Source organism: Diabrotica virgifera, chromosome 2, assembly GCF_917563875.1.
Source record: "Diabrotica virgifera virgifera chromosome 2, PGI_DIABVI_V3a".
Taxonomy (NCBI): Eukaryota; Metazoa; Arthropoda; class Insecta; order Coleoptera; family Chrysomelidae; genus Diabrotica; species Diabrotica virgifera.
Window position 1 is genome coordinate 263,334,649 of NC_065444.1, and position 26,266 is coordinate 263,360,914.

The following is a 26,266-nucleotide window of genomic DNA, read 5'->3' on the forward strand; positions in this document are numbered from 1 at the left end:
CATGAAAAATTATCAGGATTTCTTGGTGACTTCAAAACACAAAAAATTTACAGGGTGTTCCATTTGAAATAAGAAAGTTCATTAGATTCACAGAAAAACGGAAAATATGACAACAATGTAATTAGCACTATATTATCGGCCGCATTTAAAAACCCATACTTACCAAAACCTATAAAAATCGTTTAAGCCGTTTTTGAGATAATTGAGTGTTTCCATACGTAAAACTCACTCTGTATGTTTGTAATAGGATTAAGGTTAAGGTTTCTGCAATAACGTGATGACAGCTGTACATCCTTTTTAGAATTTACATAGACTCATATTAAAATATTTACTTTTTAGGATATTGGACGATATGGAAATGTACGAACAACAAAATCCGTTTAGACTCTCAGATTTCATCGTCATGTCTAACTTCCTCAATATATTTTTGTACAAGGCGGTATTGGGTAATTTATTTGGTAAGTGGTATTTTAAAATATGGTCAGACTAGTGCCCATAACCTTTTTCCTCTTACTATCCTTTCTTCTTCCAAACAACTGGAAGGAATCCGTAACCATTATCTTACACAAGAAAGGGGACAAAGCAGATATAAAAAATTACCGTCCTATAACACTCCTCAATGTAATGTATAAACTCCTAATAAAAATTTTAACCAATAGATTGACGACAAAATTCGACGGATACCAGTCGAAAGAACAAGCTGGTTTTAGAAAGGGATTTAGCGCAAGTGATCATTTATTAAGTATGAAAATCCTTATAGAACGAGCAAATGAATACAACATCCCTCTATATATAGCGTCCATAGATTTCGAAAAGGCTTTTGACAGTGTCGAACATTGGGCAGTGAAAAGTGCTTTGATTAACAGCAGAATTGACCACAGATATACAGACCTAATAGCCAATATATATAAAGATGCCACAACAACAATTAAAGTATACGAAGGAACACAATCAATTCAAATAAATAGAGGCGTAAGACAGGGTGACACAATATCACCGAAACTTTTCAATCAGGTTCTGGAAGATATCTTTAAAAGATTAGAATGGGAAGAAAAAGGTATAAAAATTTGTGGACAACGCTTGAACCACCTAAGGTACGCCGATGACATCGTATTGATAACCGATAAAAAAGAAGAATTGTTTGAAATGATGAAAGAATTGGACGTAGAAGCCGGAAAGATATGCCTTAATAGGAATTACAGCAAGACCAAAATCATAACAAATACAGATGAGGACATCACAATGAGGATCGGACAAGATGAAATAGAACAAGTTGACGATTATATTAGTCCTGTCGCCAAGGGGGGTACAACGGCCTCCTTAATTCAGATGGACTTACCCAAATTTTTTTTATATATTTTGACCCGTAGAATACGAATTTTTTGGGTAACAGTAGATCCGGATGTCGATAAGATTGTTATAGACAAAGAACTTGAGGAATTACATAACAGCGATTTCTCGCAAAACAAAACATCTTTTTGTATTTTTTGGGTCATTTTAAGCAAAAAATATTCCTACAAGTTTTTTCGTAGATTGCATAGTTTTCGAGATAACCGCGGTTAAACTTTCAAGAAATCGAAAAATTTCAATTTTTGAACCCGAATAACTTTTGATTAAAAAATAAAGTAGCAATTCTGCTTACCGCATTTGAAAGTTTAAGTCAAATTATATCGGTTTTGATTATTTGCATTGCTAAAAATTAATTTTTTTATTGTTAAAAAAAAGCTATAAACACATAGTGTTTCCCGTGCCTAATACATGCGTTTTAACGCATGCTACGTAGAAATTGCCTCGCTTGCACTTGTAGCTACTCTACCTACTCGTTCGATTTTAAATGAGAAATCATTGAAAACATCACTCACGCACTAGGTGTTTGTAGCTTTGTTTAACAATAAATTAATAAATTTTTAGCAATGCAAATAATCAAAACCGATATAATTTGACTTAAACTTTCAAATGCGGTAAGCAGAATTGCTACTTTATTTGTTAATCAAAAGTTATTCGGGTTCAAAAATTGCAATTTTTCGATTTTTTGGAAGTTCAACCGCGGTTATCTCGAAAACTATGCATTTTACGAAAAAACTTGTAGGAATATTTTTTGCTTAAAATGACCGAAAAAATACAAAAAGATGTTTTGTTTTGCGAGAAATCGCTGTTATGTAATTCCTCAAGTTCTTTGTCTATAACAATCTTATCGACATCCGGATCAACTGTTACCCAAAAAATTCGTATTCTGCGGGTCAAAATATATAAAAAAAACTTGGGTAAGTCCATCTGAATTAAGGAGGCCGTTGTACCCCCCCTGGCGACAGGACTATATATATCTGGGTCAAATTATAAAACTTAACAAGGAAAACCAAACAGCAGAGATCAAAAGACGAGTTAGACTGGCATGGGTGGCATTTGGAAAACTAAGCTACATCCTTAAAAACAAAAGATATCCACAATATCTTAAGACCAAGGTATACAATCAATACGTACTCCCTGTTCTCACTTACGGTTCCCAAACATGGACAAGATCATAAAAACGCAAAGAGCAATGGAAAGGCAAATGTTGCACATAAGACTATTGGATAAAAAAGAATGTGTGTGTACGCACGTAAGAAGATATTCTTCTATTATATAGGTAATTTCAACGAAGTAAATATACTTAACAGGTTATTTGTATTTTATTTAAAAATTAAACTAACTTTCTTATCTACCACTTTCAAAAAATTTTTATTAAAACAACCAAAAATAAAAAAAAATATGAATCGACCAGGATTTGAACCCGCGTCATTCCAATCACGGAGCTAACGCCCTACCAACTACACCAGCGAGGTCCTTCTAATGACATGTAAGTTTCGGATATAATTACACAACACGGCGACAAGTAGTGTAAAAATGTTATGTAGTGTAAAATAATTATTTTACTACAGAGAAACACAAATCCAAAAACGCAAGAATTATAATAAATAATACATTTACTAAAAACACTAATATAATCTTTTAATGACTTATTTGCACGGATACAGATACATAAATACCTATCTTGAAAGATTAGCAAGGAACTACATACTGTCTGTATGCGCAGGCGCGCAGATTTATGTACAATTTTACCCTCAATCGAATCGCGCCTAAAGAAGAATATCTTCAAACAGAGAAACGAGTGGATACGAGAGAAAACCAAAGTTAGGCATGTTAGACAACAAGTTGCTAAGTTGAAATGGAGATTTGCCAGACACACTATAAGACAAAAAGAAGACCGATGGAAATAAATTCTCATAAATTGGAGACCATGGGAACATAAACGAAGCAGAGGAAGGCCACAAATGAGATGGTCAGATGATATCAAGAAGCACGTGGGTTCTAGGTGGATAACTGTAGCGACAGACAGAGAAGAATGGAAAAGGATTGGGGAGGCCTATGTCCAAAGATGGGTCGAAGAAGACTAATTAGATAGATCCTTTCTTCTATTTCCTTTTCAGTCCTGCCACTATGGTTAATTGTTATGCCTAAATAGTTGTAGTCCCTACAAGCATCAATTACAGTGTTCTCATCTATGATCAGGTTTCCTGTTGGGCTTCCAATGCACAGGTACCTATTCTGTTTTTGACCAGTTTAAGTATAGACGCCATTCTTCATATTCTTTAAATAACCTTTTAGCCATAAATTCTAGGTCATTTTTGTCCTGGGCTTATCCACTTTATCAGGGCTTCGTTTAGATATATCTTAAACAGAACTGGAGAAAGCCAAAATCCTTGTCACAATCTTTTAGTTACAAGGAATTCTTCCGTTAGGGTATTTCCTACTTTAATTTTTAATGTGGCTTGTTTCTGCAATTGCTTTACTGCTACAGTAATCGTATTAATTTTTTGTAGAATTTTCCAGGACTTATAGTTTTTTTTACTGGTACTACTGCATCGTGTGCTTTTGTTAGGCAAACAAATAAGAGATGGATCTCTTCGTTCCTTGATATTTTTTTTTCAGTCACAAGTGCACAATTGGGAAATAAAATCCTGCTACCTATCTGTCAACATGCTAATAGGTCATCAGAAGAACCATCTCTTATTGTTGTTTCTTCTTCTTGGTGTGCCTATCCGTGACGAATGTTGGCGATTATCATGGTAATCTTTATCTCATCTGCAGCAGCGTGGAAAAGCTATTGTGTGAACCAGATTCTAAGGTTCCTTAACCAAGATGTTCTTCTTCTTTCTGGTCCTCGCTTTCCAAATATCTTTTCTTGCAGGATTACTTTTAGGAGGGCATATCTGGATTCCTTTCGCATAATGTGTCCAAAGTATTGTAACCTTCGAGATTTGATGGTGGTCGTTGTCTCTCGGTTCTTCTTCATTCTTGTGAGGACCTCCTAATTTGTGACTCGGTCAAACCACGAAATTCTAAATATTCTCCGAGATCTTCGTTCAAGGCCACGATTTAACACCATAAGAAAGGGCAGAGAAGACGTAGCATCGCAGGATTCTTACTTTTATACCAAGAGAAAGGTTGTGACCCTTGAAGAAGCCCCCGATCCGGTTGTAGGTGGATATAACTTTTCCGATGCGCACTCTTCTCTCATGGTTGTTGGTCCATTCTTTATTTATTATGATGCCGATGTAGTTGTAGTGCGTCACGCTTTCTACAGGAGTTGGGTTAACGTAGAGTTGTATCTTTTCTTGCTGACAATCATGAGCTTTGTCTTTTTTACATTTATACTGAGTCCATATTGTTTAGTGTAATACGTGATTTTGTTCAGAACTTATAGATCTTCTAGGTTGTCCGCAAATACTACGGTGTCATCTGTATATCTAATATTTTTTAGCCGGTACTTTTTTAGTAGAATACTTTTTTCATTTCCCTGCAAAGCTCCGATACATATTTTTTCAGACAGAGACAGAGACAAAATACAGCCTTTCCTCACTACACGCATGATTTTCACATATTCGGTGTGTACCTCCAGCTCTGAGATTTGGAGTCTGATTCCAGTGAAGGTTTCTAATTATTTTCAAATCTTGGTTGTTAATTCCTGCTTCTTTTAGTATTTGCATCATTTTGACGTGTTGTACTCGATCAAACGCTTTCTCGTAATCAACCAGACATGCATGTACGTCGCAATTGACGTATCTGCATCTCTGGAATAATACTTGTATTGAGAACAAAGCTTCTCTCGTACCAACAGAATTTATGCATCCAAAAACTGGTTAAGAGAAATTTCACTTTCACACAGCTTGTAAATTCTTTTATGGAACATCTTTAAGAACTATTTCAGGAGAAGACTCATGAGGCTTATCGCACGGTGTTCTTCGCATTTTTTGGCTCCTGGTTTTTCTCCTTTTTACGTGTAAATAATAAACTGTCTGACAGCTTTGAAATCAACAGTGGACTCAAACAGGGTGATGCGTTATCTCCACTACTTTTTAACCTTGTATTAGAGAAAGCCATGAGGTCGGCCGAAATGAAAACAGAACTGCTATCGGTTCAAGGTCCCAAGTTATTACTGGCTTACGCAGATGACAGTGATCTTGTTGGAGACTCCATCCTATTCACAAAAGCCATTTTCAACAAGGTGGAAGGAGCAACAAGCGAAGTAGGGCTGAGGATTAATGAAGAGAAGACGAAATATACGTGTATAAATAGAACGACACGAAGCGACAGGATAGGACAAAATGTGACGGTCAACACCTTTAATTTCGAAAGAGTAGAACGTTTTAAGTATCTGGTGGCCATAATCACAGGTGACAACGATGTTACTGAAGAAATAAAAGACAGAATCCAATCAGCAAATCGCTGTCTATTCGCACTGGATAAGCTTATAAAATCAAAAAATCTTACAAGAAGTTCCAAGATCAAAATCTATAACTCCATCGTCAGACCTGTACTAACATATGGATGCGAAACGTGGACCATGACCAAATCAGACGAAGAAAAGCTCAGACGTTTTGAACGAAAAATACTTAGAAACATTTTCGGACCTCACCACGACATTAACACAAATCAGTATGGGATCAGAACCAACATCAAATTAAAAGCACTCTACAATGACACCGATATTGTCCAAGAAATTAAATCACATCGACTAAGATGAGCAAGCCACGTGCACAGACTTCATAACGAGAGACTTGTAAGACTGGTATGGGAATAGATTCCTACAGGCAGGAGACCACTCGAACGTCCCAGAATGCGATGGAGATATAACATCAAATCAGATCTCCGAAAAATGAACATTCCCTTTGATCCTAGGTTGATGGAAGACCGAACAAATTGGAGGAAAGTTGTACAGTCAGCCAGGACCCACCCAGGGTTGTAGCGCTACGTGATGATGATGATGATGGTTTTTCTGGAACTGGAATAAACTCATGACATCATTAATTCTGTTGGTATTTCTCCATAGTTTTACACAATATTGTTGAGCATCTTTGTGATTATTGCTATTGATTGATTGTCCATTAGTCTGGGTAGTAGGTATTGTTGTTTGATATTTTATTATTTTTATGTATAGTCAAAATTATAAACAATAAAATAGACCTTTCGTCATACCAAATTTCATCAATTTTAGATTTTAAAACGATACACAACAACTCCCTGTTTAGCTCTCTGCACGCAATCCTAATGTTGTTGTATAAAAGAGATTGCAGAAGAAGCTATACTCCATCAGGTCATTGGTTGATCAAGGATATTAAGGTCTCCGTCTTCATAGCCGACTTGGAGAAAGGGCGTCGAGCTCCGCAACTGCTGCTACAGACCATGCCTCATGTGATTCCCCATGATGATAGAGTTAGACTTTTTAGGAAATATATTACTAACGAAAAAACCGTACTGGGTTTGACGGAGTCTGTCTGCGCGTCACCTCAATCTACGCTTATTACCGTTCACAGGTGAGTTTGGTTTATAAGTTTGAATGGATTAAATTAAATTTTCTATTTACCGTGTACTCAATTTCAAAAATATTAGATTAATTATAGATTCTGCCTCGTAATATATATTTAATTTTAGGAACCGAATTGTAGAAGATGGTTATAGACAACTGGCTATGTTACCTTCTCAATCCTTAAAGGGGGTAATAAGAGTGAGATTTATAAACGAACAAGGCCTTGACGAAGCAGGTATAGATCAAGACGGAGTTTTCAAAGAGTTTCTAGAAGAAAGTATCAAAAAGGTATTCGATCCTTCGCTGAATCTTTTTAAAGCGACTAGCGAAGAACGTTTATATCCATCACCTACGTCTGCAGTACAGGATAATCATCTGCAGCTGTTCGAGTTTGTTGGACGAATGTTAGGTGAGTACAAAATTCTTCTTCTTCATGTGCCTTGGAAATTAATATGGCTATTCTGACTTTGCTTACGGCATATCTGAATAGTTCGGCAAATGTCAATCCGAAACATTGCCGCAAGTTTTGAAGCCACGAGTGTCTCCCCTCCCTGGACCCCTTCTACTGTCTATTTTCACTTGGATACTTAGCTGTAGCCCACATAACAATTTCATGTTCTTAGTAGATTCATAGAACATACTTTTCAGAAAAAGTATATGCTGAGAATATGCGCAATTGTCATTGCGAATGTGCAGAACAGATACTGAGTATATACTACATTACAGTACTTAAACGTTATATGTATATACTTAGAATGTACTACCGCACTTCTTTTCAGTATATACCAAGAATATACTTTTTAGAATATTCCAAGGAGGTGCTATAAACCTTCTATTTATATACTTAGAACGTACTACCGCACATCTTTTTAGTATCTGGGAAGAATATACTTTTAAGAATATTTCAAGGAAGTGCTATATTGCTCAGAAGTATGTTTTCAGCATCAACTAATCTCATCTTAGGGATCTACTGGTTCTACCAAGTACCTAGTTGTTACATATTCTAATTGCATATGAGAATGGTAGATAGTACATTGTACAATATTACTTAAAAAGTAAGTATATATAAATTTTAGTTATTTATTTAAATATTATATTTATTTATCTAAACTAACCTATAAATAACAAATTTATATACTTAAGTATATGTACTTACCTACTATTTAAGTAATATTGAGTTACCAAAATGAATCATATTTTGAAGCACCGTAAACAAAATAAAGAGATTATGTATGCTCCTAGTCCTAGTCCTTTTAGTACTTTATCGTTCGCCTTCATCCTTAACACTGCATAATTAGACACAAATAATGTCTGTTTTCGTTTTCATATTTTACCGTTGTTTCCTTAATCCCTATCCAGGTAGGAAATTGTCAGAATGAGACTGGCCGTTTGCAGTTTGGTTGGTTGAGGGTTTTGGCACGTTTTGATGTTGGAATGGCCCATATCACGTCGATATAATTCCGATCCGATATTTTATAAATACTTGCTTTTACGATCTGGTGATAAAAATGGTAGATGGTGTATTCTTTCAATTCTTTGTAATTTAATGTACCTAATCCAACGATGTAAAAATTACTCATGGTAAACTCGAAATGGTAAATTCATTTCAATTATGAAAACGAACATTTTTGTTTCGTTAATACAATTAATGTTTAAACTTTTTTACCATACAATTAAAACAATTTTAAGAAATTAATTCATCCAATACTAAATACATACATAAATTTTATTAATTTTTCTAAAAATAACGAAGTTAATAATCTATAAAGCTAACATTATTATATAATATTTTTAAGATATTTTAAAAGTACTTAAGTATGTGTTAAGATTATACTCAAATATACTTGTAAAGAATATTCGATAAAGGTATATTCTAAGAATAAACTTTTACGAATATTCCGAGATAGTATGTACACGAATGTGCTCAGTATATTCGGTACGAGAATATTCTTTGAAGTATATGCAAACAACATGATATTTAGAATGTTTTTTAAGGTACATGCTATGCATATACTAAAAAGATTATACTCCGACGAATGTTGGTAGTATATGTTTTGAACATGTTGCGAACATCATTGTTATGTGGAGTATTCTATATTTACTGTGTCTCATAACGTCACCCAAGTATTATTAGCACATGCGAATGGATTACCAACGAACGTATTAGAGAAATAATGGAAATTAAAAGAACAACCACAGATGACTTATCAAGAACACAACTTATCTCGTTCGGACTAATGCAAATAATGAATGAACAATGAATACCAAAGGAAATACTAAAATAGCAACCAGATGGAAAGAAAAAACTAGGTAGACGGACGAAAATTTGGAGCAAAGGAATAGACAAAGAGCTGGGGGAAAGAAACATAGAAGTGGACAGATGGAACAACCGAACGAAGTGGCGATTGGAAGTCGGAAAGCGACATAATCCGACATGTATTACTCGTATATTTTCTTCTACTTGAAGGTTCTTTGACGTATCTTTGAGGTATCTTCGAAGGATCGGGTTAAGTGTACTTGTTAAACTCATACTTATACTAAAATCACAATATAAATGCGCGAGAATCAATCAAACCAACACACGTTGAATGTTACAAGGAACACAACCAAACCATGATTTACAATGTATGTGTATGTTACTGTGAACGTCCGAATTTGGACACACACCAAATGTCTTGGTGAAAGACCGAATATTTATAAAAATAAAAATACAAAATTTGTTATACCATACTCTGTATTAGGATACAAAATGACACGTTTCATATAGATAATCGGCGATGCATTATTGGAATATTTGCCTAGCGTCGCCGTTTGGTACTGAGTACCTCGGTTAACAGATCACTTGATTCGTTGTCGAAATTCTTTTTTCACTCATTGAATATTTATAAATCTTGTTATAGTTTCGGACTATCACCGGTGTATGTCGACAAACACAAAAGAGTTTCGGCGAATGTCGGAAATAAGCGGAAATAATCAGATATCAAATTTTATCAATAGTGGTCGTTAAAAAATATGAATTTCGCTCAAGAGTAAAGTACCTTTGTATTTCTCAATATTGAAAAGTATTATTAAGAAAAGTTATTCGGAATTAAAAAGTATGTTATAATATGCAATTATATTCTTTTAATTGAAAAAAATAAAAAACATTTAAAATTTTTCTCAAATTACGGATACCCTTGGGTATCCTATGGATATCTTGTTTAAAAATAGTCCTAGAATTTTTTTCAATACACCATTTTAAAGTAAAGAAAATAAGCTTTTTTTTATTCGACAATGTATATACCTAAATGTACAAGAAAAAAAGTCATAATGAGAAATTTAAAAAATAATTATTAAAAATATAAAAAATCATTAAAGTATAAAATCTTGAAAAAGCATAACTTGCTTAAAAAGAGCCGTAGAACCTTATACAATAGACCATTTTACAGGTAATTGACTTCTCTTTCTACTAAATGTACATTGCATGTACCTAGAAATGCGTAGAAAACAATTACAGAACAATGTTTGTGAAATAATGGGGAAAATGGCCCAAAATCGCTGTGAGTGGCGAACTTTGAAAAGTCATATTTTGGAAACTGTAAATTAGAGAGACTTCCACCAAACCCTATTTGAAAGAGAAGGGATGGAAGTTATTTTTCGCTGAAGAAACAGCTATACTTATATCCCTATGGAAAAAAGTTATGGGGCAAAAAACAAAATTGCTTTCGTTCGTGTTTTTTTCTTGTTTTTCTTTTGAATATATTTTTGTAAAAAAAAATATTTTTAACTCTAAAATATGATATTTCGATAGTAAATTTAACCTGAAGCAATTTTCATGTAGACGTGTGTGTACCAAAAGTGCATAGAACTCACCCTAATTCACCCTGTGCCTAGGGACTAATTCACCCCCTTCTCAAAAACGCACCCATTTAAATGGTAGCACTCTGCGGTTTTTTCAAATATAGAGATCCATTGACCATATGAGACAATAAAATCCCGTTAACGTTGTAGTTCCTTTTAGCTCTCTTATTTTGAACATAATCAATAGCCTACCATATAAAGTTGATACATTGTAAATCATGATTCGGGAGTGCTCCTCGTAACGTTCATCGTGTCTTGGTTTCTTTATTTCTAGTGCATCTTTATTGTGATTTTGGTATAGATATTTTTTGTTAAATTGATTATATCATTAGTGTTTTTTTTTTTTTTGTTTTAAGGTAAGGCCGTCTACGAAGGCATTGTAGTTGACGTTCCTTTTGCCTCGTTTTTCTTAAGCCAAATATCAGGACAGACTACGCAACTGTTGTATAGTTGCGTTGATGAGTTACCATCGTTAGATCCGGAACTATACAGGAGTCTAAATTACGTCAAACATTACAAGGGTGACGTATCCGAACTTGATTTGACCTTCAGCGTTGACGAGGACAGTATGGGAAAAATTGTTACCCACGAATTAGTACCAGGTGGAAAGGCCGTACAAGTTACCAACGAAAATAAGTAAGTACTTCAAAGTAGTTAAAAACTAGTAGGAACTTTTATAACGTTTCGGTTAAATTAATGTTTTTTATTGTTGGCATCTGTCAACAATATGACGTCGTCAACGTTTTTATTTAATGACAATAGATGGCATGTAGCGGGAATGCCAGAATCATAGGCCAATTACATTGCTAAATGGAATGTACAAAATGCTTTCTGGTATTATCTAAAATAGATTGTTAGAATACTCCGAAAATATATTTGGTAATTATCAAAATGGATTAAGCTCAAATAGAGCCGCTATAGACAATGTATTCATACTAAGAATGATATAAGAAAAAACTTATAAAGACGACATATAACTATATAATCTGTATATAGACTTTAAGCAAGCTTTTGACAGTGTGAAAGGAGAAAAATCGCTGGAAGATCTTCGTAATCTACATAGGTATACCTAAAAATATATGAGCCTCATAAAAATGATGTTGCAGGGTTCAACAGTCGCAGTTAGAGTAAATGGAGAACTGGCTTCCCCTATTTGACATCCATGTCGGTATGAGAAGGGAGACCCACTATCAACCATGTTGTTCAACCTAGTTCTGAAACAAAAACGAAGTACATTGAATTAAAGATTGATGACATCGAAGTTATTGGAAAGAAGAACCAAAATGTATATCTACAGAACATTGATTAGACCCATAGTAACCTATGGTTGTGAAAGCTGGATAATGACAAAAAAGATGAAGTCACAACGGCAACAGGTGTATGTTCTCAAAAACCGATAGTGTGTAAAAAATATTTATTAAAATCAGCTGTTGGACATTACAGAATTCACGTTACAATGTGGTAGCTATATTGTCTCTAAGTACATCGATGTGCTATTTAATATTTGTAAGGGTTTTCACCCTAGATCAGAGGCCTAGCCATGTATCAATTTAATTTTAATACGTTGTTTGTCAACAATTACTCTTCTATCAGGTTTTTATACCTATAAAACGAAGCTCTGATGATGGCATTTGCAATGCCGAAGACATATCTATCAGTTTGCTATCTACATTGCTATCAGTTTTTGAGAACATACACCTGTTCCCGTTTTGACTTATAAAGAAGTTTGTACGAGTCATACAGTATTTTTCTATTTAAAAAAGATGAAGCCCAACTTAGAACATTCGAAAGAAAGATAGTGAGAAAAGTATCTGGCCCGGTGCAAGAGAAAGACACATGGAGAATCAGAAGAAACTATAAGGTTAATGAATAAAGAGATATTGAAATATTTGTGAAAAATCAAAGACTGTCATGGCTGGGACATGGCCAGAAATAAGAAGATGTAAAGGGAGCAAAGAGGATATTTCTTACAAAGACAATACTTCAGTATGTATTTTTATTGATAAATAATACATAAATGTCCATATCTCTTATTTTTAGAATAAATTACATTCATTTGATGGCCCATTTTCGTATGCATCTTCAAATAAAAGACCAAACTGCATCTTTCATCAAAGGATTTAGATCAATTATCAATCCAGACTGGTTAACCTTGTTTTCGACACCTGAGGTAAGTTGTTTGCTCATTACAACAGCTAGAATCTACAACAAAAACGTTTTTATAGTGTTCATGTCATTGTCAGTATATTTTTTGTTTGTAATTTATTAGGCTATTGATTATATTCAAAATAAGATAGCTAAAAGGAACTGCAACGTTAACGGGATTTTATTATTACATATGGTCAATGGACATCTATATATGAAAAAACCGCGGAGTGCTACCATTTAAAGTGGTGCGTTTTTGAGAAATGGGTGAATTAGTCCCTGGCACAGGTTACATTAGGGTGAGTTCTATGCACTTTTGGTACAAACATATCTACATAAAAATTGTTCCTGGTTAAATTTCCTATATAAATATCACTTTTTAAAGTCAACGATACTTTTTTTTACAAAAATATATTCAAAAGAAAAAGCGCAAAGAAACCCAAAAGAAAGAAATTTTGTTTTTTGTCCCATAACTTTTGTCCACGAGGATATAGGTATAGACATTGCTTTACAGAAAAAAAAACCTACATATTTCTTCTTTAAAATGTTGTTTAATAGAGGTAATTACACTCACAGCAATTTTGGGCAATTTTCCTTGTTATTTCGCAAATATTGTTCTGTAACTTTTTTCTACGTAACTTTAGGTATATGCAATGGTACACGTAAGAGGAAAAGAAATCAATTACCTTTAAAATGGTCTACTTACTGTATAGCGTTGAACGATTTTTTTTAAAGAGATTATGGTTTTTCAAGGCTTTATACTTTTAAAGATTTTTTATAATATAATATAAAAATAAAATTATTATACAATTTATTATATATTATATAATATTATATGATATATAGTATATTATATATTATATATTATATAATACCTAATATAAAAAAATATTAGTTTTTACATTTTTTACGATTATTTTTAAAATTTCTCATTATAACTTTTTTTTCTTGTACATGAATATACTATATTACTCAATATAGAGGGCTTACTTTCTGTTCTTTAAAATGGTGTATCATCTATATTTAAATAATCGAAACCGAGTTATTCTTTGATATTTTTTTACCTTTATTATTCAAAATTATTTCTTTTACAAACATAAAAATTAGTCTTAGAAAACATCACTTTAGTTAAAATTATTTAAACGTTGACATTTAAAATTTTTTCAAAATTAAAGTCCATCTCTTCGTTAGCATTAGCTTCAATATCTTCCTCTGACACCTCAGTTATCTTAGAGTTCCCATAATTAGTACCCATCACCCTTTGCAGAATATTGAACAACTAATTCCTATCTTCCTACAACCGCAGTTTTTTGTACATCCTTTGGTACATTTACATGCTGTTTTTTCAAGCAAAGCTTGTGGTGCAGGAGCTTTGACAGTAAATATTGGAATTAATCCATATTTTGAAGTTTGCCCGGCCGAGTCAAGTGGATCCAAAGTATTACCTATTAAAAATTAGATTCAATCATAACACACAATCACATAAAAAAGTTATAATGAGAAATTTAAAAAATAATCCTAAAATCAAAAATCGTTGCAAGTACTTATTACATTTTGAAAAAGCATATCTTATTCAAAAATAATCCTAGAATTTTTTTATAATACACCATTTTAAAGTAAACAGAATAAGCTTTCTTTTTTATTATATACCTAAATGTAGAAAAAAGTTAAAATGGGAAATTTAAAAAATAATCGTAAAAAATATAAAACTCGTTAAAAGTATAAAATCTTAAAAAAGATAACCTCTTTAAAAGAAGTCGTACAACATTATACAGTAGAACATTTTAAAGATAATTGATTTCTATTCCTCTTACATGTACTATTGCATATGCCTAAAGTTACGTAGAAAAAAGTTACAGAATAATATTTGCGAAATAACAAGAAAAATTGCCCAACATTGCTGTGAGTGGCGAACTTTAAAAAATCATATATCGAAAACTATAAATCCTAATTACCTCTACTAAACAACATTTTAAAGAAGAAATATGTAGGTTTTTTTCTGTAAAGCAATGTCTATACCTATATCCTCGTGGACAAAAGTTATGGGACAAAAAACAAAATTTTTTTCTTTTGGGTTTCTTTGTGCTTTTTCTTTTGAATATATTTTTGTAAAAAAAGTATCATTGACTTTAAAAAGTGATATTTAGATAGGAAATTTGCATAGAACTCACCCTAATGTAACCTGTGCCCAGGGACTAATTCACGCATTTCTCAAAAACGCACCCCTTTAAATGGTAGCACTCCGCGGTTTTTTCATATATAGAGATTGATTTACCATATGAAATAATAAAACCCCGTTAACGTTGTAGTTCCTTTCTATAGTACATAATCAATAGCCTATATATGTATATAAATTAATTAAAATATTGTAAACGATCTTATCCTTTGGCAATTATAAAAAATCCTATCACAAATATATACGGAGTGGGCCAAAGAAAAGGGTCCACCTCGATATTTGGCAGTATTTATCAGATTTTAAGGAATTAAAAAAACAGGTCAATTTTTGATCTAAGGGGGCACATTTTTATGGTACATATATGTTATTTGTCAACCTCCTCCCTTCCACTTCCTCCACCCCTTATTTTTAAATAGGAAATGGGGGTCGTGTGCTCATTTAAAAGGTTATTGAATTCTCTATTCAGTAATATTAACGTTGACATAATCATTTACACAGGGTGTCCAAGAAAAAAATTAATTAACAAAAAAAGAAGAATATATGTAATTTATTTAACTCAGAATACATTCTACTGCGGACAGAAAACGGAAAAAAATGTTTATTTGATAAATAAACATTATTTGTTGCTTAAATTCAACATTCAACCTACCAAGAGGCAGATGGGTGGCAGCTTGAACATTGAAATTAAGCGAGAAGCAATGTCTATTTATCAAAAAACATTTTTTCTGTTTTGTGACAGCAGTAGAATGTATTTTGAAATAAAAAACTTACATACATTCTTCTTTTTGTGTCAATTATTTAATTAAAATATTTTTTTCTTGGACCCCCTATATAAATAATTATGTTAATGTTGATATTACTGAAAATAAAATTGAATAACCTTTTAAATGAGCTAGCACACGACTCCTATTCCCTATTTAAAAATAAGGGGTGGGGGAAATGGAAGGGAAGGGGTTGGCAAATGACAGATGTATGTACCGTAAAAATGTGTCCTCCTTAGATCAAAAATTGACCTGTTTTTTATTTCCTTAAAATCTAATAAATATTGCCAACTATAGAGGTGGACTCTTTTGTTTGGCCCACTTTGTATAAAGAGAGATAAACAATATTCGTACGACAAAAATACATCATAATTTGGTAAACCAGATGGTGTTTTTGAAGGAATTAGTCAGCATGCATCGGGAAAATAGTCAGCATTCAGCAGATGTTGATACTTCCTCTATTAAAGAAAGAGCAAACTAACTCAACCCCTCATCTAGTCTTACAAAAGCCTAATGCGACAAGTCACGCAGTCTCTCCGATACTTTTGTCGATATGTAAACATTGAGTGACCAAACGTCATTTGAACGTCATCATGATAAACGTCATTTGAACGTCATCATGATAAACGTCATTTTATTTTTTTATATCCCGGATAATACTTTTGTTAGTTATATTTTAAACAAATTATAATATATAGGTACATTATGTTACGTTATATTTGCATGGTTTACAAGCAAGACTTTTATTATTTTAAAAATTCTTTTGAAAGTTTGCTGATTCTAAAATTTTGAAAAAATTGGGTGAATTGACCGTAGATGGCAATTTATTGGATCCCATAGATTGGATTATAAAATTACTAGTATTGTTATAATTCTCCATAGTCTAGTCGGGTTAGACGAATAACAGGCCTAACCTTGCATTAGGAGCTGCTTCAAATTTTATTTTTCTAATCTTTAGGGAGGGTCAATATTAGTATAAATTTAAAATCTCGACTGAATTCCACCGTTGCGTTAGCCGCCATCTTGATTTTAAACGAGAACCGTCTTTGCTCAATATCTCCGCCATTTTCAATTTTTTGACAAAAAGTGTACAAACTGAAATTGTTGAAAATACGATTTTCTGTAATTTCATTTATTATCATTTTTTTCGTGCGGTCGATATTTTCCGAGTTATGAGGGGAAAATAGTGACAGTTGGAGCATAATTATTGAATTATTGAATTATCTCGTTTATTATTAGTTTTACAACAAATATGTACCTGTACAAAAATGAAGAGAATTAAATTCTACACAATTTTGATTTCTTTCATTTTTTTTGCTAAAATTAATATTTAAGGTAATACGTATGCGGTAATGGCGCGAGCGTAAGAACGAATTGATTTTATAGCAATTGTTTTTGTTCAATATCTACGCCATTTTCAACTAAAATTGTTCAAAATATAATTTCCTACAATTTCTTTTTAACAATTTTTTTCATGCGGTTGATTTTTCCGAGTTACGTGGGAAAATAGTAAAAAGTGGTGGGGGGAGCATAATTATTGAATTGAATTTTGTATCCGAGCTTCACCAAATTTTATAATTATATCCTTTAGGAGAGATCAATAGTAGTGTAAATTTAAAATGTCGACTGAATTCCGCGGTTGCATTAGCCGCCATATTGCTTTTAAATGAGAACTGTTGTTGCTTAATATCTCCGCCATTTTCAACTTTTCGACATAAATGGTGGGAAAGAAAATTGTTGGAAATGCAATTTCCTACAATTTCTTTGGCACATTTTTTTTATACGATCAATATTCTCTGAGTTAAGGAGGAAAATAATGGAAGCGGAGGGGAAGCATAATTTTTGAATTGTCTCATTTATTATTAACTTTACGACATAAATTGTACGTAAACAAAAATAAAGAGAATTATATTTTATACAATTTTTGAAACTTCCAATGAAACATCAACCAAACTAAGTATATAAAAGACATTATATACTTACATTAAGTTCACTTAATTTTATTAACTAGCGGGTTTTATTGGTTGAATTTGTCTGTCGATATTTTAAGTTTTATGTCACCTAATATATCGTGATGTTCCAACAATTTTTTTTTTTTAATTTTGGACCCTGTTGGGGGGAATTTTCCCATTTCCCCCCCTTGTAGACCCGCCACTGATTCTCTCGAAAAATTGTAGTAAATCGTAATTGCAACAATTTCAGTTCTTACACTTTTTGTCGAAAAGTTGAAAATGGCGGAGATATTGAACAAAAATTGCTACAAAATCAATCATGTCTTACGCTCGCACCTTTACCACATACGTACTACCTTAAATATTGATTTTATCAAAAAAATTAACGGCATCAAAATTGTACAAAATTTAATTTTCTTCATTTTTGTATAGGTAAATATTTGTTGTAAAACTAATAATAAACGAGATAATTCAATAATTCAATAATTATGTTACAACTGTCACTATTTTTCCCTCATAACTCGGAAAATATCAACCGCACGAAAAAAATTATAATAAATGAAATTATAGAAAATGGTATTTTCAACAATTTCAGTTTCTACACTTTTTGTCAAAAAATTGAATATGGCGGAGATATTGAGCAAAAACGGTTCTCGTTTAAAATCAAGATGACGGCTAACGCAACGGTGGAATTCAGTCGAGATTTTAAATTTATACTAATATTGACCCTCCCTAAAGATTAGAAAAATAAAATTTGGGGCAGCTCCTAATGCAAGGTCAAATGCTATCCCGACTGGGCTACCACCCCTTATATTATTATACGCTGTATAAACTTTTATTAACACATTGTCATATTAAATTTCTTTTAGCTACAACGTTTAATTTCTGGTGATAATGTTCCCTTAGACCTTAAAGATCTGAGGAAAAATTGTCAATATTACGGAGGATTTCATGATTCACATCGAGTAATCGGATGGCTGTGGGATATTTTAGAAAAAGACTTTAACGAGGAAGAGAAAACGATGTTTCTCAAAGTAAGCTTGCCCAGATTTACTTTAATTTAAAGAATTATTTATTTTCTACTCGTATTACAGTATGCAGCAAAATAAACAGTACTGAAATGAATATTGAAATGTTTATGATTATTTATATATTTAGTATACATGATACAGCCCTGCAAAAATTATTTACGACGACGTTCCCGATAAAACAGATGTTAAAGATGCCCCTGGCCATAAAAAACTTTAATTTTAGTCTGCAATTCTGAATTGTCAGACGGTGGATCCGTCTGCATCCTTCAGCGTTCCCCACATGTACGCATCAGGTGGTGTTAGATCTGGTGAGCGTCAATCTCCCAAAATGATCGCGCAATATTCGAAAAGGCTTCCTGGCCGTGTGACAAGTTACCCCGTCTTGCTGGAACCATTGTTGATTTTAAGCGTACCGTTTTCGCGACCTTTTCCATATGACTAAAAATAGTACTGCACAATAAAAAAAATTTCTGCAAAACTGAGAACCATCCTGGAGCACCTAACATTAACACGACATTTACATACGTTATATCGACGTTCGGAAACCACTTAGTTTGTTTCAATGCATGACATACACATATTTGAGGTATTCGCATTTCAGTGCTGTTTATTTTGCTGTAATATACTATTTTATTTTAAATCATGAAGATTAATCACATGTTTGTCCTTTAGTTTGTAACTAGTTGTTCCAAGCCCCCACTTCTTGGATTCGCACATCTTGAACCGCCTTTTTCGATAAGATGTGTTGAAGTTGGTGACGATGAAGATACTGGTGATACGATAGGTAAGATAATAAATTTGTAAATAATATGAAAATTAACTATGGTTTGTAAATAGAGCTGGCATACGTAAGAAACTAGGTGCGGTAAAACAAATGTATACAGGGTGTCCAGAAACTCTACCGACAAACGAAGACAGGAGATTCTTCAGATAATTTTAAGATCATTTAACCCAATTCACTTAGTCCGAAAATGCTTCCTAAGGGAGCTAGAGCTCTTTGAAGATGGCGTCTTGTAATTCGTTTTTCTTAAATACCTCCAGAATGCTTTTATTTAGAGAAACAAAAATTGGTACGCGTATTTATCTTCAATATATAAATCTAATCCATCTATTGGAAATTTCTAGTACCGATCATAGGCGTCCGTTTTAGGTAGGGCAACGGTTATTTTATCGCATAACTTTTTCATCTTTAACTTTTATGCATTTCTGACACTGGATTATTAAATTGTGAAGTATTCTAGTACTAAAAGGTACTCTTGTTTTAAACCGGTAGGACACACCGTTTTCTAGAAAAATCAATTTGAAAATTTTACGCTTTATGAATTAAAAAAAAATTTCAAAAAAAAACTGTTTAGAAAGACAAAAACTGGTACATTTATTTATATGTATGTATACACCGTTCTTAGGCGTCAACGCCCTTCGGTAGGGATCTATGGAGGAGTATCACCAAGCCGGAAGCCCTTATCCCTTCCCGTACCGCTCCTCCATAGGCCGGTCAGACGCCAGTTTATTCCAGACCAAGCCGTAGACTCTATCGAGTTTTATACTACGGCGTTGGCCTTTTATAAATTTCATGACCTAGCTGAGGCTCGAACCAGCGACCGCAAATCGCAAATCCACTAAACTTGTCGATCGACTGAGCCCCAGCTAACTGGACCGTCAAGACCGACTCATTTATTTATATTCCAGGGATAAATCGATTTCATTAATTGTGAATTTCTAGTACTGGTCATAGGCGTCCGTTTTGGGTAGGTCAACAGTTATTTTATAGCATACCTTTCTTGTCTTGAATTTTTGAGCATTTTTGACACTAGATTATTAAATTATGAGGTATTTGAGTACTAAAAGTTACTCTTACTTTATGTTGGTAAAATACTTCGTTTTTTGTTGAAAAGTTCTTTCAATTTTTTTTCAAATTCCAAAAACGAAAAAGTTTCAAATCGATTTTTCTAGAAAACGGTGTGTCCTACCGACTTAAAGCAGGAGTACCTTTTAGTACTAGAATACCTCACAATTTAATAATCCGGTGTCAGAAATGTATAAAAGTTAAGGACAAAAAAGTTATGCGATAAAATACCCGTTGCTCTACCCAAAACGGACGCCTATGACCGGTACTAGAAATTTGCAATGGATGGAATCGATTCATCTCTGAAAAGTAAATATGCACATCAATTTTCGTTTTTCTAAATAGAAGCGTTCTGGAGGAATTTAAGAAAAACTAATTCCATGACGCCATCTTCAAAGAGCTCTAGCTCCCTTAAGAAGCATTTTCGGACTAGGTGAATTGGGTTAAATTGTCTTAAAATTATCTAAGGAATCTTCTGTCTTCGTTTGTCGGTAGAGTTTCTGGACACCCTGTATAAGTTACTCCGTTGTACAAGTTTGAATAGGAGGGAAAACACCTAATGCATTCTGTGTAAATTATGGATTGAGACAGCGAGATTATGTTGTCCCCATTTGTTGTTTAACATGGCATTAGAATATGTCATGCAAAAAATTGATCCGAAAATCAAACCAGACATCGCTGCTCGAGGAGCAAAGATCATTCTCGCCTTTGCTGATGAAGTCGATGCAGTAGCACAATCAACATTAGAAGTCAAGGATATTTTCTCGAGCTTTGGAGAAGCTGCCTTAGATATCGGTCTAATAGTAAATAAGGGTAAAATAAATAAAATACATGGTCGTTTCAAAATAACAATTAAAATATTTAGAGTTAAAGAATTTAAATACACTCACCGGCAGAGAAAACGGGCACCCCAAAAAATGGGTCATTTTTAATGTCTTATATTTCCTAAACCTGATGTCCGATTTAAGTAATTTTTTTAATATGTTATAGCCTTATTCTTTATCAATATCGCTGTAATAATATTGTTGCTAGACAGGTACATTGTCATTGTATACAGGGTGTACGAATCAAACTGTGTTTTTTTCTCAAACTTTGGAACACCCTGTGGAATGTTCTAGCTTTTATAAAATACTAAAATTAAAACCCAACTATAGCCACAGATTTTCTTAACATTCTGTTTTTTTATTCATTCGCTTATGTTGGATAATAAAAAAGTTAGGCACTTTAACAACTACCCCTGTTTTTCGTCAATACAGGGTGTTTTTCAATAAGTACGGCAAGCTTTGAGGGGTAATTCTGCATGATAAAATAATGACATTTTGCTTTATAAACTTATGCCCGCAAATACTTCGTTTCTGAGATAGGGGCTGTTGAAATTGTTCTTACAAACTGACGATTTATTTATTGCTCTAAAACGGTTTGTGATATGCAAATGAAATTTGGTAGATTTTAAGAGCTAGTTATTGCGCATTTTTTGGCATACAATTGAGAATTTTATATTCACTATTGGCGTGCATACGGGATATATCTAAAATATTTATACCCGTATGCACGCCAATGGTGAATATAAAATTCTTAATTGTATGCCAAAAAATGCGCAATAACTACCTCTTAAAATCTACCAAATTTCATTTGCATATCACAAACCGTTTTAGAGAAATAAATAAATCGTCAGTTTGTAAGAACAATTTCAACACCCCGTATCTCGGAAACGAAGCATTTGTGGGCATACGTTTATAAAGCAAACTGTCATTATTTTATCATGCAGAATTACCCCTTACAGTTTGCCGTACTTATTTAAAAACACCCTGTATTAACGAAAAACAGGGGTAGTTGTTAAAGTGCTTAACTTTTTTATTATCCAACATAAGCGAATGAATCAAAAAACAGAATATTAAGAAAACCTGAGGCTATAGTTTGGTTATAATTTCAGTATTTTATAAAAGCTAGAACATTCCACAGGGTGTTCCAAAGTTTGAGAAAAAAACACAGTTTGATTCGTACACCCTGTATACAATGACAATGTACCTGTCTAGCAACAATATTATTACAGCGATATTGATAAAGAATAAGGTTATAACATATTAAAAAAAATACTTAAATCGGACATCAGGTTTAGGAAATACAAGACATTAAAAATGACCGATTTTTGGGGGTGCCCGTTTTCTCTGCCGGTGAGTGTATTTAGGAGCAAAAAATCACGAATCACAAAAAAGTAAAAAGAGAAGTTGAAACGCGAATAATGGCGGGAAACAGATCTTTCTTTGAAATGCAACAATCTAATGAAGTAAAAACTTCTCTCACGAGTTGCATAAAAAGATATACAAAACCATAATAGGATCAGTAGTCGCGTATGGAAGCGAAACATGGACGCTTAGAGTCCATGTTTCTTCGGAGAGGAAAATAGTCAGATATATAAAGGCCAATAAGATGAGCAGGACATGTGATACGCAGTAACGACAATCGTCTTATAAAAAAAATGAGTATCTCCTTATAAACAATATATAAAGGCCAGACGGGAGAAGATGTAGAATGGTCTAGAGTCTAGAAGAAGGTGGAAATATGCAGTCAGAGGGAATCTGAAGATTATGGGAGTGAGACATTGGGAAATAGTGGCACAGGACCGACAAATATGGAAGGCAATAGTAAACGTGGCAAAGACTCACGAAGAGTTGTAATGCCACTGATGATAAGGATGATGGAAATGGAACTATTAATTTTTTAATCAAAGAATAATATTCTTCTCTCTATACTTCATATAAGCTGGGTGATTCCAATACAGATTTTTAATAATCTGGATGTTCTTGTATCACGTCCTGAAAGATGTAATAGGTCTATAAGTTTGTCGTGATTAATGGTGTCAAATGCTTTCTCATGGTCTATAGTGCAAGTCTAAACATCTCTTTTCGCGAGAACGTTACTTTTGGAATACTATTCCAAAACACATTAGATTGTTTTTGTGTCTATCAATAAATGATTAATTTGAAAAAATTTACTTTAAGTTACTATATAATATCTCCTTTGTAGCTATTTACGAATTCGTAATTTTATTGGCTACGTTTAGGCCTCATTTACTTTAAAAAAATTATCTTACTCTATAACAAATGAAAAAAATGCAGAAGGGGGACAGAAAAGTATTTTTGAAGTGTGTAAAAGTTTTTAATTTCCTAGTTGAGCGTTTTCGACTTACAAAGCCATCTTCGGAGCTATGATCAAAGGTTTAAAGTACCACTAAAAAGAGAGAGGGATCCCATTTTAATTGCAAAAAATTCGTTATTTGGTGTTTTATATTAAAAACTTTGGTCGATGATTGAATGTTTTAAAGTAAATGTAGGTAATATAAGTTTTTTATATAAAAAAACTACATACGGAATATTTTGTAATTATGGGACCCCTCTCTCTGTTTAGTGGTACTTTAAACCTTTGACCATAGTTGATGATGGCTTTGTAAGCCTAAAGCGTTCAGCTAAGAAATTTAAAAAAATTTACACGCTTCAAAAATACTTTTCTTATCCCATTTTTTTAGTTCTCATAAGTGTGTAGAGCACATATCAGTCTTTTCAATCAACAATAACAAATGTTTCATTTTAGGTAGCGTATTTAGAGGATTTTTCACGATAAGAAAAAAGGATCCACAAAATCGTCTACCGACTTCATCCACCTGTTTTAATCTGTTGAAGCTGCCGAACTATCAAAAGAAGAGCACCCTGAGAGAAAAGCTCAGATACGCAGTGACCTGCAATACTGGTTTTGAACTGTCGTAAATGTTTTTTACGTCAATAAATCAGCTGATTAACAATTTATTCAAATTTAGTAAGAGTTAAGCCAAACAATTTTGAGTACTGTGTTTGTTGTAAAATATTTGTTTATAGCATATTTAAAACACAACTTAGTTATAGAATATATACTGCGAGGTATAAGTTAGGGATATAGAAAATGATATAGAAATAGATAAAGAAATGCTCATTTTCATAGTTGATTTTTTCGTCAACAGATTAACGGATTCCGCTAATTTTTTTATTATTTTAGATATTTCTTTAGTATTTGCACAGTTGTGCCAAGGTTTACTCAAACTTATTTTTTGTATTTATACCAAGTGGAAGAAAAGAAATGTTTTTCTCATGTTAAGTTTGAGACACCCGGTAGGGAATACCAGGGACCAGGTACAAATCTGAATATAGATCGGAATCGTATTGTAGTCTTATGTTTTGTGAACATTTTGTTTTTTGACTGTACCTGATATCTTTAGAAACAAAGAAAATAGGTGGTTTTACTCTTTAACATGTGTTTTAACTGAAACCAAACTAAATTAATAATAAACTAGTTAAAACAATAAACTAAAAAACTAACAGTTATACTCCAGGCTGTGGGTGAAAAATAGGTCGATTTCAGGATATAATTCAGGAATTTTTGAAACCTATCAGGTGTTGTAAAGGACGATGCCAGGAATAACTTCTACTAAAATGTAACCAAAAATATTGTGCGGTTTTTTTTATTGCGATTTTCATTTGTTAAATTTGCAATTTTTAAAGATTTTTAATTTTGCAGCTTAGGATATTGATTCTAGAGAAAAACTTTTTAATAGAAAGTTGTAGTGAATTAAAAACCTACAATTTGAGCTATGGTCAGTTTAATTTCGTTTATTGGTTATTGCAAAACAGCCCGCGAAAGGTCCAAAATGGCCGTTTTTTACAATTGCGTTATTTATTGTACAAATAATTTTTTTTTATTTTTTAAAGCTTTAAAATGATGATCTTTCAATTCCAAACATAAAAAAAATTGTAAGGCCGGATTAACGAATTTGTTGCTTAGATATTATAAATTGTTTATCCCAAGAGGTCAAATGTCGAAGGCTATAACTTTTTGAAGAAAAATCGTAGAGAGTTAGTGAAACATCCAATCTCCTTCTTAAGAGTTATATTTTCATATTCTGATGTAAATAAATACGTGAAACATTTTTAAACCTCTAATTTTTGGGTTTGAAAATAAGGGGGCAAATTTCGTTATAAACATTTAGAGCTGAAGCGGCCCTGTACATCCTATGAGTTTTTAACTTACAGACTATTGTTGCTGAAGACGAAACGAAGATTTATAAAGAAATAAAAAATTTCTACGACCAACTGAAGCCGAGCTAAATGTTGGGTTTGAAAATAGGGGGGCAAATTTTGTTATAAACATTTAGAGCTGGAGCGGCCCTGTACAACCTATGAGTTTCTAACTTACAGATTATTGTTGCTGAACACGAAACGAAGATTTATAAAAAAATAAAAAAAATTTACAACCAACTGAAGCCGAGATAATTGTTTCTTTTTTCTTAAATCGTAGTGCCTTTATTTATTACAATTAAGAAATTATTTTACAGTCATTGACTAAAGAAAGACTTATTTATCTTAAAATAAAACTTATTATAAAATATAATTACATTTAATTATTAAAAATTATTTTTAAAATCGGTGCTTTTGCGAGCGGCCGAATTTTGCAAATCGCCCGGCTCGCTTCAAATCCGCGCGCTCGGAAAATTTTTACGCAACCTTCTGAAGAAATAATATTACAAACATGATACATATTATTATATATGAAATATATAACTATATTTTTAATTTTTTCATTGTTATATAAATATAATAATAATAATAATGTTACTTCTTATTATACAATATACAACTTT

General features: G+C 32.8%; 1 protein-coding gene across 2 annotated transcripts in view; it reads left to right on the forward strand.

Moving 5' to 3' along the window:
• The window catches only part of LOC114333656 (ubiquitin-protein ligase E3B), a 144,651-nt gene extending 120,250 nt beyond the window's left edge, over positions 1 to 24,401 (forward strand). The window contains exons 8-15 of one of the 2 annotated variants that reach the window (XM_028283591.2): positions 340 to 458; positions 6,536 to 6,854; positions 6,973 to 7,256; positions 11,044 to 11,323; positions 12,728 to 12,857; positions 18,591 to 18,755; positions 19,425 to 19,536; positions 24,190 to 24,401. In XM_028283591.2, the coding sequence (XP_028139392.1) occupies positions 340 to 458; positions 6,536 to 6,854; positions 6,973 to 7,256; positions 11,044 to 11,323; positions 12,728 to 12,857; positions 18,591 to 18,755; positions 19,425 to 19,536; positions 24,190 to 24,362 (1,582 nt within the window). In that variant the 3' untranslated portion in view covers positions 24,363 to 24,401. Of the gene's footprint in view, positions 1 to 339; positions 459 to 6,535; positions 6,855 to 6,972; positions 7,257 to 11,043; positions 11,324 to 11,793; positions 12,660 to 12,727; positions 12,858 to 18,590; positions 18,756 to 19,424; positions 19,537 to 24,189 lie in introns of those variants that run through there. The other variant, XM_028283592.2, reaches the window with a different exon arrangement.
• Positions 24,402 to 26,266: the final 1,865 nt, after the last annotated feature.